Source organism: Fonsecaea multimorphosa (genome assembly GCF_000836435.1).
Source record: "Fonsecaea multimorphosa CBS 102226 unplaced genomic scaffold supercont1.25, whole genome shotgun sequence".
Classification (NCBI taxonomy): domain Eukaryota; kingdom Fungi; phylum Ascomycota; class Eurotiomycetes; order Chaetothyriales; family Herpotrichiellaceae; genus Fonsecaea; species Fonsecaea multimorphosa.
This window is the reverse complement of record NW_015971659.1, coordinates 23,046-36,942: the sequence shown is the minus strand read 5'-3', so window position 1 is coordinate 36,942 and position 13,897 is coordinate 23,046. Positions and strand designations below refer to the sequence as shown.

The 13,897-nt window shown below is 53.2% G+C and overlaps 4 protein-coding genes across 4 annotated transcripts; 2 read left to right on the top strand and 2 right to left on the bottom strand.

Moving 5' to 3' along the window:
- Positions 1-4,821: 4,821 nt before the first annotated feature.
- Positions 4,822-6,744, top strand: Z520_09591 (uncharacterized protein; the record flags this gene model as incomplete). Its single annotated transcript, XM_016780085.1, has 1 exon — positions 4,822-6,744. The coding sequence occupies one exon, from the start codon at positions 4,822-4,824 to the stop codon at positions 6,742-6,744; it is 1,923 nt and encodes a 640-aa protein (XP_016628668.1).
- Positions 6,745-8,972: 2,228 nt separating this feature from the next.
- Positions 8,973-9,932, top strand: Z520_09590 (uncharacterized protein; the record flags this gene model as incomplete). The annotated part of the gene is made up of 2 exons (XM_016780084.1): positions 8,973-9,452; positions 9,507-9,932. The coding sequence occupies 2 exons, from the start codon at positions 8,973-8,975 to the stop codon at positions 9,930-9,932; spliced, it is 906 nt and encodes a 301-aa protein (XP_016628667.1).
- A 1,400-nt stretch (positions 9,933-11,332) lies between these two features.
- On the bottom strand, positions 11,333-12,393 carry Z520_09589 (uncharacterized protein; the record flags this gene model as incomplete). Its single annotated transcript, XM_016780083.1, has 5 exons — positions 11,333-11,527; positions 11,586-12,115; positions 12,170-12,220; positions 12,273-12,292; positions 12,350-12,393. 5 exons carry the CDS (start codon positions 12,391-12,393, stop codon positions 11,333-11,335), a joined length of 840 nt encoding a protein of 279 aa, XP_016628666.1.
- An 837-nt stretch (positions 12,394-13,230) lies between these two features.
- Positions 13,231-13,800, bottom strand: Z520_09588 (uncharacterized protein; the record flags this gene model as incomplete). The annotated part of the gene is made up of 1 exon (XM_016780082.1): positions 13,231-13,800. The coding sequence occupies one exon, from the start codon at positions 13,798-13,800 to the stop codon at positions 13,231-13,233; it is 570 nt and encodes a 189-aa protein (XP_016628665.1).
- Positions 13,801-13,897: the final 97 nt, after the last annotated feature.

Sequence of the window (13,897 nt, the reverse complement as noted above, 5' to 3'; positions counted from 1 at the left end):
ACGGGAGAAGAAGCTGGTGGAGGATGACGGTGGGAAGACAGGAAAGAGGAAAGAGGGCTCTTGTTCTGAAGCAAAGTCACGGGAAACCGCGCTAGAGGTAGGGTTATAGATCTCATGCTGGATCATTTGTCGGCGGGCGAGAAACAGAGCCGGGCACATCAGGTTGCCATCGTCAGTAGCAGGCTGCGGTGCACCGTGCACGGGCTCTGACAGTTCTTAGTTTTCTAGCCGGCAAGCTGGCTGGCTGGCTGACTTGGGCTGGGACCGGGGGCACAACCAAGCAGCCGTAGGAAGGGGGATAGGTGGAGTGGGAGATGGAGACCTGGGTGATTGGGTGTGGACAGGGCGGGACCCGATAGTGCTCGGATCAAGAGGCATGGGCGGTGGATGGGCTGTTGGGTGGCTGTTGATGGGCGGTGGACGGCACCGAATGGCACTGGGATGGGCATCCATGGGTTCCTTTGGGCGTCGAGATGAAGCATCTAGGCGGTGGGGCTGGCCACGCCCGCTGGAGCGCAACGGGTTACGGGATTGGGGTTTGCTGGGCGATCCAGGTCAAGGAACGCATAGCGTGCGCACGTCCCCAGTAGCGCCTTGTGGTGGTGGGTCTCCTGCGCCCCCGTCTGACACTCGAAAAACCTCCGCCTGGCTGCTTGTCAAAAAGGCTTCGTTACTAAGACCCTCAGGCTTTCGACAGTGACTGTTGGGTGGTATCCATCAGAGAGATGGGCTGGCGGGTGGCGCGTGAGTTTGACGTGGGAAAGACAGGTAAGATGAGTGGTGGCACCGGCTCTTTGGGCCTACGATTCGCCAAATAACCACGGGTAATAATCGAGAGCAAAAGAGGAGTCTGCAGGTGCGAGCCCGAGCCTTGGTCCTGGTCCTGATTCTGATCCTGATCCTGATTTTGATTCTGATCCTGCTCCTGCTCCTGAAGCTGGAGCCTCAGCTCTTTCAAGCGCTGCCGTTTTGCTGGTAGGTGATGCGCTTTGCAAGCAGTAACATTATCTCATTCCTCACCACCCTATCCTAACTATGGCCATGCTCTCTGCCCATCGTCATCATCATACCTCATCATTACCTTCCATCATCACGATCGTCATCGCACATCCGCCCGCCGGCAACCTTCCTTACGAAAACGACCGGGGCACATCCCAAAGGGAAAATTTGCTGGAGGGTGGCTGACTGGCCTCGTCTCGCTATCGGAGGAGGCTAAACCAGAAAAGCATTCAGGCGAGACCAGGGGGGATGGAGCTGGGGGCTTACTGAGTACGGCATATGACGAACAGGACGAACAGGTTCTGTGGGTCGTACCTTCGATGGTGTGCGCCGCTCAATTGGCTTTTTGGGGCACGTTTGAGTGGCTCCGTTGGAGCCAGGGCCCAGGGGTGGGCAGTGGGCACTGGGCAGTGGGCACTGGGCAGTGGGCAATGGGCATGAAAGGGGATGAGGGGGGCCTCACTTGGCCCCACTAGCGACCCATCCCATTCCTTTTTCCCGTTCGACTAGCTGGAGGAGGAAGGGGGTGGAATCGCAAGCCACGGGACAGGCCTGAGGCGGCAGGTACCTCTTGCACGCAGGGCTTGGTTCTCTTACCTACTCCGTACATTCCTAGGTACCTACTCGTTCCTACCCGGGGGGCGCCCCCTCCCTCGCTTCGCTCTCGCCGCTCAACTCCTCCAGGATCCATCGAGTGCCAGCTGCTCCGTCTTTCTCCACACCTCTCGCCTAGCGTCTTAGCTCATTTCTCCTCTCCACGAGCTGCCGGCCAATCTTCGCCTCATTATTCGAGAAACGGGATCAAGCAATCCGCCGCGAAGATTTTGGCATTCCGAAAAGGAATCAAATGCCAGCCAACCGTCTGCTGTTGTCCCCCCTCTCTGACACCCCCAGACACAACAGCTTCCCGGCCACCGCCTCATACCTTGACCTAGTAGTGCTGGACAGCAGCCTTTCAAGCTCTGGCCCTGACTCGCAAAACCGAACAATTGGCTGGGGATGAAACACGAGAACGGTCGCCAGTATGTGGTGAGGCACATGCGCAGTCGCCACAAAGATGGGCACACCTGAAAAGGAGACAACCTCCCGCTCACCAGGTCATACGAATACTCGTAAAGGTACGAGAACGGAGTCGGAGCATGTACTCGGTACCTAGGTACCTACCAGGTAGACGAGGCTTTTCTTTTCCGTGGGCTATTGCAATGCACTTTTCAGGGGGGCGGAACTGGCGCAAGCCCAGTGCGACGCCAGGTCTTGCGCCTTCACCAGGCCAATTACTTTGTAACCGGAGGAGGTTAGGGGCTCCCAGGCTTGGGGAATGTGGCTTCGGGGTATGCTCTCGGACGGCGCATGGCTTTTGTCTTTTAGCTTGGGGCCTGGAGACCAAGCCTTACGGGTAGGTATGCTACCACTGCCTACCAGGCGTCTCTTCAAACAGCAAGCGGCAAACATGCCCAAAGCAATCTTTTTACGCAGATGGCTACGATATCTACCTGGAAATTAGGTAGGCACGACTACTACCAGAACGTCGTTTGCCTCCAGCAATAGTGCTTCCCCGTGCTTTACGAATGTCCAGCTCAGATAGCCCCATCTGGCGACTCTCGTACCTAGCCTCCTTCAAGCGCCTCTTTATGAGGCGTATTGTGACCGAGTGTGTGGAGTATTTCTGAGTCAGGCTGTACCTAGCAACTTCTTCTGGTGATACTCCGTGTACCCGCCATCCCCAGTGCCGCCCAACTGTCAGGGGAAAAGCGACTACTACGTACGATTACCTCAGGTACTCTTGAGGTATACACGGGAGTTACCACGAAGGAGTTGATCGTTTTCAGCCTCGAGGAAGAAAATGCTGGAATCCGTCTCGTGGAGACCTTGTCCTCTGCCCAAAATTGCAGGCGATCGGCCGATGCAATTCCGAACCAAAACAACTTCCCTCGTACTCGGTGCTCCAACTCCGTAGACGTCACGGTGATCTGCATCTGCCCAGGTGAGCTTCTCCAGCTACCTACGAGGGACTGTTGCACGACCCTCGACAGTCGATCACGCCCCTGGCCGCTGGTTCTTGCGTCAAGGTCTTTGCCAGTGCGGAGCATCCGTAGGTATTTTGTCACCCATGCATTACACATTCTCCCCGACAGCCCGATGCAGCACAGTTACGCAGTGCTGTGCCGCAGAACAGCGGTAGGGATGGTAGTACGGCAAGTCGCACGTTCTACAGCACAGACGTCTCACGACGTCAACTCTGAGGCGACCCTTGTGGGCATGACATGGTCGCACGAGACGTCGTCAAATCGCACCGCAGTTCTCGCCCTCGACAGAGCCCCAGGCATAGCAGTGGTGCCAGGCACCCCAGTGGGTGCCAGGCACCATAGGCGTCCAAAGGAAAAACCCTGTGCTTAGGTGAGCCTCTCTTCTATATTCGGATACGCTCCCATCGGTACAGCTTTGCCGGCTCAAAATTACCGGCCATGTGGGAACCAGTGTGCCTGCCATCATGCTATTTCGACCTCTCCCAATTTTGGGTTTCGTGCTGCCGGCTCAAGGGAGCATGTGAGGGAGCCATGCGTGCTTGCACGTGACGCATGATTCTGGGAAGCGGCAAGGCAAGGCCAGACTAGACCCCACCCAGCTCTCCAGAGCAGTGGTGGTACAAGAGATCGGACGGTCGACCGCAGCATTTACCAAACATCAACCTCATCCGCGATATCCCAGACAGGTGGTACGACCGCAACTTCTGAAACAACCTGTCCCGGGTGGCAGCCACTTCACCTGTTTGTTTTCGACGAGGCTATTAACCCTCTGTCTTTCCAATGCAATAAGTTTGTGTAGCCAGGCCCCTACCCTTCTGGCGACAGTCTGCGGCTCGTCAGTTTCCTCATCATGGGATACCCATGCTGAGTTTGTGGCAAGCACCGCCTGACAGTCCTTGATCACTATCACTGTGGTCTGACGGACGGGAAATTGACGCTTCGTGGCTAGGCATTATACCACAGAGGCCGTGTGTCACTGCTGTTCTGAGCTGATGGATTTGATTTTTCAAGCAAGAGCCTGATCCAATTCAAAATCTATCTCAGTCATTGCACTGAAACTCATCACAGGAAGCCCTGATATCGTTACACAGGCGCTTGTTTCCAGGATGACCGTTCAGACGTTCTCGCACCAGACAACTTAATAGCCTTCGGCCTTTTCATTCATGCCATGTTCTCGACATAGAGCGTGGTTTCGCCAGACAGGAGATAGGCACTGCCAAGGCTCTACACTGGGAGCAGGCAGACGCGACGGTCTGGCCTCTCGCTCTGCTTCGGTCGAAAGGCTGACTCGTCAAGATAACGAAGTGATTGGATGGCCGTCGGTCCCAGATCCAGGGAACCGGCTAGGCGAACAGACTAACTTGCAAGGTAGTTTTGCGAAGTGTGCACCATGACGGCCGATGTGAAGGTCTCGATCTTCTAAGACTGCGAGCGCGAGCCAAGCTCTTTGTTATCCCCGCAGCTGAAATACGAGCTCTTCAGGCAAGAACAAGCAAAACCAAGCCACCCCGATCTTATTCAGTCGCCTGCCATTGGCCCATGCGGTACTTCAAAAGATAAGTCAAAAGACAAGATCCTGCATGTTCTCCTGAACACGAAAGACCAAAGCACAAAGCCAGTCACATGTATTCTTCATGGTTTCTGGCTGAACTAGCTAATGTACCAGGTGATGCAGCGTAGCCGAATCTTGGAAGCAGCTGGTCTCAGCTCCGGCCTCCAGAGTATATTTCTGCATAGTAGGGACCTCACAGCCCCATCCGTCTCGACACCTACTTTGCACCTCGTCTTTGCCATCATGTTCTTTACTCAGATTCTTCGCTTTTCTATTCTCATTATCGGGTTGGTGTCCAGTGCTCTTGCGGTAGTGGTACCCCGGGCGGTTGAAGCATGTCCCGAGAACAAGTTTCAAGATGGGGCCAATCGCAAATGCATTCCATACGTTGTTGGCAAAAGTCTCGCCGGTATAAAATTCAGCCTTTACACATGGACTGAATCAGAAACGTCAACAACTCCTGCTGCTGACCCCAAATATCTTCAGCCTCTCGCGGAAACGGCAGCAACAGCACTGCCCGTTTATGTGGGCTACATGAAAACTAAGGTTTCGGAGGTGAGGGTTTATCTCTCAGGAGAGTCAGGGATTCTGCGAGGAGAAACTGATTTCCGTGAGAGGGACCCTACAGTCTGTGGGGTTCAAATCGTTGGTGCTGGATCGGGTCCGTCAAGTGATATCGAGTCAGTACAACAAGCCTTCGCTCACGAACTTTATCATTGTGTTCAAAGGACCTTCGAGTTGACGTGGCCTCAAGATTCGAATGCTTGGTGGTTCGAAGGCTCCGCGGACTACTTTGGAAATGTCTTCTACCCGGCTACCAAACCAGACCACATGGAGACATACTGTGGAAGATCGCCGCTCTTCGTCCAGGCCCCGAGCAACGGCTATGCGGGCAGCCTTTACTTTCAATATCTTTCGGACACTTTGACTTCGGACGGTGCCATCAACGATTGGGTCAGCTCTCGCCTAAAGGGCTCAAGTAGCTATACGCTACGGGGCGAGCAATCGATCATTTCTTCCGAGCCACTCATCACTAAGGCGTTCCCAAGCTTTGCAACGCACTTCTTAGGCGGCGCAATCCTATACAACAATGGTGAAGAAGTTGCCAATACGCCTACGAAAGGTTGCGAGCAACTAATCACGACTATGTACGAGGTTCCAATGAAGCCAGGCACCTACAAACACGCAACCTATGCGCTTCCCTGGCAGATTTACCAGAAGCTGGAGGTAACTTTCCAGGCCAATCGATTGAACTCTTTCACATACGATGCGCCAAGCGGCAGCCACACAGTGCTGCAGTATCGCAAGGACGACGAGAAGGAGTGGACGACGGCTCAGAAAGGAAAAACGGTAAGTATCGATAAAAGCTGTGAGAAGCAAAAGTATGTATTCCTTGCAACCTCGACGGGAGATGGGGCGCCGAGTACAGAAATACCCGTTACTATTCATTTCACGGTCAAAAAGCCTCCCACGAACCGTAAGATGAAGCGCAATGTTCGACGCAGTAAGTTCTTCCGGACGGAACCAGCCAAAGGCAATTCCAGCATGACTCTGGTGGACGAGAATCTTGAAGAAGATCTCCACAACCAGGGCGGGATCTCAAAACGACAAGACGGCGACCCTGCCAGCTGTCCGACATCAAAATGTCCATACGGCAGCTGGAAGTTCACCGCAGCTGTGGAGTCCGACGGGATCAAAGAGTCGACTCCAGACGGCGTCACCGTCTCCAACATCGACACTAAAGGCTCAGGAACCTTCACTCTCGATCAAGACACCAAGGAGGTCACGCTGCAGTTCGATGGGTTCTCTGCATCGTTCGACGACACGGCAGTCGGCTCTGACGACAAAGACTTCACAATCCACTACGACTTGGCCATTGATGGTGGTGGGACAGCTACAGCTGTGTTCGCCGCTGATGGACAGAGCTTCAAGTTAACAAAACCAACGTATACCGGCACGTTTGCTTCGCAGACTACCTATCCTGATGCAGAGCCCTTGGGCCCGACTGGAGATTTCGATGTGGGATTTGGTCCGGACGTCGCAGTGGAATTTGCCTGTGATAATGTGGCGACTGATGGGGATGACAATATGAGTTTGAATGGATTGTTTGATGGGACATTTGTGTATGACATCTATTATGAGCCTGACGATGATACCACGGCGTGAGCCAATCAAGCGGAGATCATAGCAGCAGCGGCAGGGACAGGAGGAGAAGAGCCAGTAGCTATAAAGGAGTCGACCTTCTGGCTCGGCTGAAGCGCAAGAATGGAAGATATGTCTTGAGTTTCTTTGCTTCTATGATGTCTCTTGTGACTGGTCTGGCCTTGAAAGCGGAATCTCTCATCAATTTTGCCAGGGCCGAAGATCATTCCGCTCCAGCTTCGCCCTCTGATATGTTACCCATTTGCTAATGCCAGACTCTGAAAATACCTATCCCGTCTAATATGTACTTTTGGTCTTTGCGGAGAGTACTAAGTACACTATTTTTATTTGGGGAGGTGCCTCTCCTCGGTGAATCATGCAGGACTTGGTCAAGTATACTCATTTCCGCTTCTTTCGAACCCGTTGAGGCCGCGTGCGACTATTGTCTTGACCCTCGCGCCAGTTACCACGAGAGGTGGAGACTCCATGCGAGGTCCAGATGATGGACATTGCCCAATCACCGCTTCTAGATATACACTTGCCTGATCATACCCCATGTGACCACAGGAGCGTTATACCCCAAGAGCCCGTGTCGGGGAAAGAAGACTCTTCCGTATGAGACAGCGAGTTAGTTGGTCCGAGCGGTCTTTGCAGCAAAGTTCCGAGTGCCAAACAAACAGTCAAGACAGGGGCCCTTGAATGACAACACTACTGGTCGTTCTTGGCCGTCCACGGGATCATGGAGATATGGAGTAATGCCCAGGCAGGGCACATTCTCATACCGAAATTTGCGTCCGACACTTCCGAAATCAAAGAGAGCCGAGCATGGCATGCGCATCGACAATTGCCAACAGGCCTCTGCTGTGGGTGGATCGCAGAGCAGCTAGGACGTTTTGAGGATATCTGTGGTCATAGAACGTGATGGTATGTGCAACAGTACTCGAACAAGCTTTTACCCAAGAAAGCGATCCCACACATAAAGCTGGATGATTTGTCCAGCTGCTGACCGACAAGGTTGTGCTCAGAGATGCAGGGTGTTTCATCCCTCCTCTCAGTCCCCGTGCTGCAGCTTGAGAATGGCAAGTGCAGATTTATCGGATGCCCAGCGGTGCCGGGAGAAGAGAATTCCAGGTTGCTGGCTGAGACCTCTCCATGGACTCATGACGCACCGTACACGCAGACAAGACGGTGGACAAGGCGATGCCGAGTATGTCAGCACTCGGGCTTTGCAAGACATCATGTCTTGCTGATGGTTTCAAGGGCCAATTCAGGGCAACTGTTAGATAGCAGTCCCCTCAGTGATATGGAAGATGCTGGATAGGGGGCAAACTCACCCTGCTGGTAAACCATTAGACAGGGCCAGCCGGTTCGAGCCGTCGATCTTGTTGTCGCAAGACCTCAGGTGTCCTCGGTACATGTACTCAGGGCTCTGGTTGTAGGAATTGAAACCCCCTTTTCGTCCACGGTCAACTCACGTGACCGTGCTCCAGTGTCCTCTCTTTTCTCGCTCCGCCACTGCCACTTCTGTTTGTTATTCCGCCCGGAAAGATTGTCATGGTAGTTTTGCGACAAAGGGCCCCTCCTCACTGTGGTCCTGTGAGATTGCGAGGGTAAGGATTTTCTCCGGGCGGCGGCTTGTTCTGGTGGCTGGGTCCCACAGTCCAAGGCGCAATTACGCCCTATCAGAGGGCAGGTCACGCAGCAGGCCGAATGCCAAGAGCGCAGGCAGGCAGGGTGAAGTTCTGAAGTCTGCATTTCCCTCGCCCTTGATCAACGAGTATATCAAATACACGGTGTAGCAAACCGGCAACATGCAACGGAAGAAGCAGCCAGCGACGTCCACCGCCCTCAATGAGCCGGCACTCCGTCCCTAGCAGACCATGCAGACGCAATCATCCCGTCCTTGGATCCATGCATCAGACGGCCAAGATGTCGCCTAGAGAAAGAGCCAAGTGCCCAGATCTTGGCCCGGGCTCGAGCAGCGGAAGTGGAGGATTTGACCCGGATTGAGCAAGCAGGATGATCAGGACCAAGAAGATCGTGTCTCTTGTGTTCTTGGGTGTCTCCCGCTCTCTGGAATCATGTTGGTGTTTCCTTATATCTCTGCTCCCCATGTCCCCTCTGCTAGACCTGGCCAATTTGCCCAATCCGCACCTGCTCTCACCTGTCGCCAAACACCTCAGCAGCAGCTCCTCGCGCCGGTCCGGTGATGAAAAGGACCTGTCCTACCAGAGTCCCTTCTGACGACCAGAATGCCCTTAGAGCCAGATCGCGAGTCCATGAGACAGACGTCTGGCCATCATCCTGCCACAAACCGTTCAAGCTCACCTCAGACCGAGTATCATCACCACCCAGCTGGTCCTCCTCCGTTACAACAACCTCCAATTGCCCATGTCTCTCCTACTCTACGATCCCCCACGACTCCTCGTCAGAAGGACCCTCTCCGACTACAAACCTCCATATCCAGCGCAGAGTCGGGATCCACCCTGGGGGTGGAATACAAGCCATACCTACCATACAAACAATATCAGTATGGCCCGATAGCGGAGAGCGGCGTGGTCGGTGAGACCATCGAGAGACACTCGTCCTCGGCCTCACAACACTCTGCTAAGAAAGGCAATCTGGAGGAACCGCCAATAATAGAAGACAACTCGGCCGTATTCCGATACATCCAAGAAAAGTCCGTTGCAGAAGACGTTGCGACAGAGAGTGACCATGCCCTGTGGATTCTGGTAAGGAACCCACCTCATGCTCTTTTTACACCCGTCCGTATTCACATGTTCCAGATGTGGATGTCGTTTCTCGACCCATTTCATTGTTTGTTTAGCGCGATATTCTCAATATTTGCCGTCCTCATCATCATGCTCTTTGCACCACTCAGGCTCTGTCGCAAAGAATGCTCGCCCAGTATATCCCTCGTCCGAATGGTTGGGCCGGTCTTTCGCAATCATCTCCAAATGATCTTTGCTCAGTCTCTCGACAATGCTCATACCTTTGAGTTCAGTCCGGTCTGCCTGGTCCTTGTCCACATTGTGTCTCCTTTGATCAGTGTTGGAAACGCCATTGCGGCCTGGATCGTGGCCGTGTTCTGGGTCTTCGCCATCATCATGGGCAACCCGGATGGAACCGAAAGACGAGATGACGGGCGCGCCTCGGTGCTTCTTTTGAGGGATTGGTGGGAGAGGTGTCTCCTGTTCGCTATACGGAAATAAAATCCAAACTACTGTACTGGAATCCGACTGTTACGAAGGCACGATCATATATGGCTATTGTTTGTCTGTTTTCCTCTAGTCAAAGGGGCACTTGTCACCCTCGCATATGGGCGTCTTCCGGGATTGCATAACCTCTGGCGTGGATAGGAGCGTTTTCTCTGGTGACCCAACGGGCTTTTGGCTTTGCGCACATTGCCAGAGGATAGAAGGGCGCCGCACATCTACCATGCAAAACAATGATCATCAGCTCAATGGCGCTCACGATGCACAATGTGTCCAGCTGGGGCTCCAGCCCTGCTTGCTCAGAGCCTGCTGTGTCCTCCTTTCCACTTTCCTTGAGTCTTTAGTTGTGGGTTTCTTGCCGGGAGAGGCGTGCACGTGTCGGTTACCTCGTGTGGCATTTGCTCACCAAGACCAGCGAATGGCGTTTGATACTAGCAAGGCTTGAGATATCCCACGCCCGTCAAATATCCCTAGAGGAAGTTTCCCCCAAAAGAAAAGCATCAAAGACTCTTCCCTCTTCACATGCCGTAAAGTTTCTGGTGATTTGCAACTGCTGCAAGAATCCCTCCGTACTCCTACCTAGGTTAACAATTCAGAAATACAAGACTTCATCTTCGTCTTCATCTTCTTGGCACTATTACGAGGGACTCCTCTCCCCGCCGTCACGTCACGGAATCCGTCTTCTGGAATAAATGCCATGTACCTAGGTACCTATGTTATGTAGTATGTATGGTAAGTGTATACCCGTCTTTTCAATCCAAGTGTTCAAGTGACAAAGAATTCGTAAAGAGAATACCGAGGACCGAGTCCTCCATATCTGCTTCCCCCTTTCCTTCGTCTAGGGCCCCGAGTGTGTGGCGCCATCTCCCGCGTGTGTGCCCGGGTCGTCGGTGCTGGTTCGTGGCGGGATGAGCTCGCTGGGGAAGGGGGGCGCGTCTGGACAGAGGGGATGGTACGGGGTGGGAAGAGAATCAGAAGCTTAGAGACAGAAGTGGAAGAAATGGTCCAGCAAGGTGATATGAGGTCTCTACCTCGAGACTCAGGACAGAAATGAAATGTTTGCTGGGGATGAAGTGGACTTGACGCGATTGCCGAGTTTCTGGCAGCACTTGAGACAACCACGGCTTGATGGTTGCATTCTCACAAAAGCTCTGTCTGCCTTTCCTTAAACGAGGCCAGTCCGACCTGCGCCGAAACCATGCATACCTCTCCATGTGAATCCGTGGGTGAAGAAAAGCTGGCCCCTGATCCATCAGCCTCGTAGCCGTGGTCCTTCCTTTGATGACGGCCGCAATGGCACCGAAAGGGTGTGAAGGAAGGGAACAACAAATTTTTCATCGACCCTAATTTCAAGTCGCTGCTTGCGCACCCACGTCTTTTTTTTCCCCACTTTGTTCTTACAGATTCGTCAGATAGTCTTCGATTTCCTCCTTGCTGAGTTTGCGGAACCGTGGCCCGACCGCGCCCTCCACGCCTTCGTACCCGAGAAGATGGTTCGCGGGCTCACCCACAATGCCGATCTCCACTGTGTCGCCATTCATTTCCCCCTCAATGGTCTCTTTGAGTGTTAGCAGCGCGATGTGAATGGCATCCTGAGAGGGGGTCCGTCAGCCGTTGTAGTCCGAAATGGATTCCACGCATTATTCTCACCTCCAGCTCCAGGGAGTCGTTGTATCGCTTCTCCAAAAAGGTCTTTGCACTCGTCGCGCTCTTTCCGATTGCTGTGGCCTTCCAGGGGAAATAGCTGCCGCTCGGGTCGACCTGGTACAGGCTGGGCCCGCCCTTCAGGATGCCGCCCGTTTTCCTGCTTGCCAATTTGGCCTCTGCTTCCGATTCACCCTCTTTCGCAGCCAGGGTCTCTGGCTCGATTCCGTCGTCCCATCCTGCTATCAGCAAACTCACACCGTAGGGCCGTACACCGCCAGACTGTGTCGCCTCTTGCATCACTCGGGCCACATCCTGAACCAATATCCGTGTTGGGGGGTATTCATTGTAGATGCGCTTGTAGTTGGTGTGTGAGACTTTGCGAGCTCTGTCGACTAGCACTCGATAATCCGGGCCCATACCGCTGTAGACCATGCCGATGTTGGGCGTGATGAGGGATACTTTCGAAAGGGAGGGGGGATCGATTAGAGGTGATGACGATTTCTTTTCGGTCGCGAGGACGATGCCGTTTGTTGCTGCGATTCGTCCGTCAACACTGCGCATCAGGGTGTATTGGGAATCCTTCGTACCTTTTATGCCTAACGATGTGACACCTTGATTTACTGCGTTCAGAGCATATTCTGGACGTAGGGTAAGCACCGGTCTAGGCCATTTCTATTGACATTGAAATACCTATCTGGACGAGTTTGCCGCTACTTCGTGTTAGCATGGAAGACTCATTGCGCAAGGAATAAACAAGGTCGGCGTACCTAGGCGAGAATGTCGTGAGGGAAAATGAGTATCTGTCTGCCATTGTGGCGTGCTTGTACAGTAAGCTCGTAAAAGCTTCTCAATGATCCTCGAGAAGATATTGAAATACTTCAAGACGGTACAGAGTTGTAGGAGAAGCAGGACAGGCAATACAAGATTCACAGGCAAGCGAAGACAAATGTCCGAGCGGACGAGGGCGAGAGACGAGGCTGCAGGTCAATGGCGCGTCCAGGCCGGTATTGGCGGGTCACATGCTCGACAGTACAGCCTCCGGCGGAGTATAAGCCTCTATACTATGTTTTGCCAGCCTTGTCAAATGAAACATGCGAAGGACTGGGGGAAAAAAGTAGTACATTGCGCAACCTGTGTGAAGTGGCATCCTCGACGCCGTTTCTGGCTGTCTTACTGAACATGTCTTCCATTACATCCTTTGAAGTACCAAGACTGCAGAGTGCCCGAAGCTCAAGTAAACTCTGAATCTCTGTTTTGCTGTTTGAAAGGAACAAGTCCCTTAGAACCCTCGGAATCGGGGAAGGGTAGCAGACACAGTGAGTGCTCGTCTCATCTCAAGATGGTTTCCATCACGCATCACAAAAGCCTTTGCTGGCTGGCTGCTTCATGCAAATTTCCCCGGAAAGGCGCTCGCGCGAACTTGAATCCTGTCCATAGACACCTCGGTAGTTCCCAGGTTGAACACATGTACTCCACATTATACTTCGCTTCGCTTTACTCCTTCGCTTAGAAAGGGAAGTAGACATCCTCAGTGCTAAACCCCCGAAGACAGAAACACCAGATTCGCCTTTCAAGAATGCCCTTAACAGACATCAAGCATCGTAAAGCACCAAAAGCAGCGTTAGACCGCCTCATAGTAGGTATCATCTTACTCCCCCAACTTCCCTCCTGTTCCTCTCCTCTTCTCACTCAGCCACCCACCTTTACCCTCGCCAGCCCACCTCTTCGCGCCCGTCCAAAACCTCACCAGGCTCTCTGCGCCAATAGCATCATTCTCTCTGTACAGATTCGCAATGTCCACATTCAAAGGGCTGTCCAATCCCGGAGAAATGAGTAGCTGTTGAATCGCGCCCATGGTCGTGCTTAGCGTATACGATGGTGCCCAGTGCTCACCACTTAACAGTGTCAGGCAGATCTCTCCCGTGGAAAAATGCACATTCGGGTGGCATATAGGTGTGATGAATTGGACTTTGGGAGGGGCGAATGGGTAGGTCGGCGGCACGGTAATGGAAAGAAGCCATAAGCCGCCGTTATATGGAGAGGCCGGGTCTCGAGGACCTTTTAAAACAGCTTCCCATTGGAACAGGTCTTCCTCGTTGACGGGGCCAAGGTGAAGGACTGCTTCATTTGGGGAGGATTGGAGGTCTTGAAGTTCGTGAGTGAGACGCTTGAGGGCGTTGGTGGATGAGGATTTGCCGCTGCGAGGAGTTGATGACATTTTGGCGTACAAAAGAGACTGTACAAAGCAACTTTGTGGCGTGAGATAGAAATCTATTGCAATGGACAGGACTCAAAGGCGAGAAATATACCAGTTA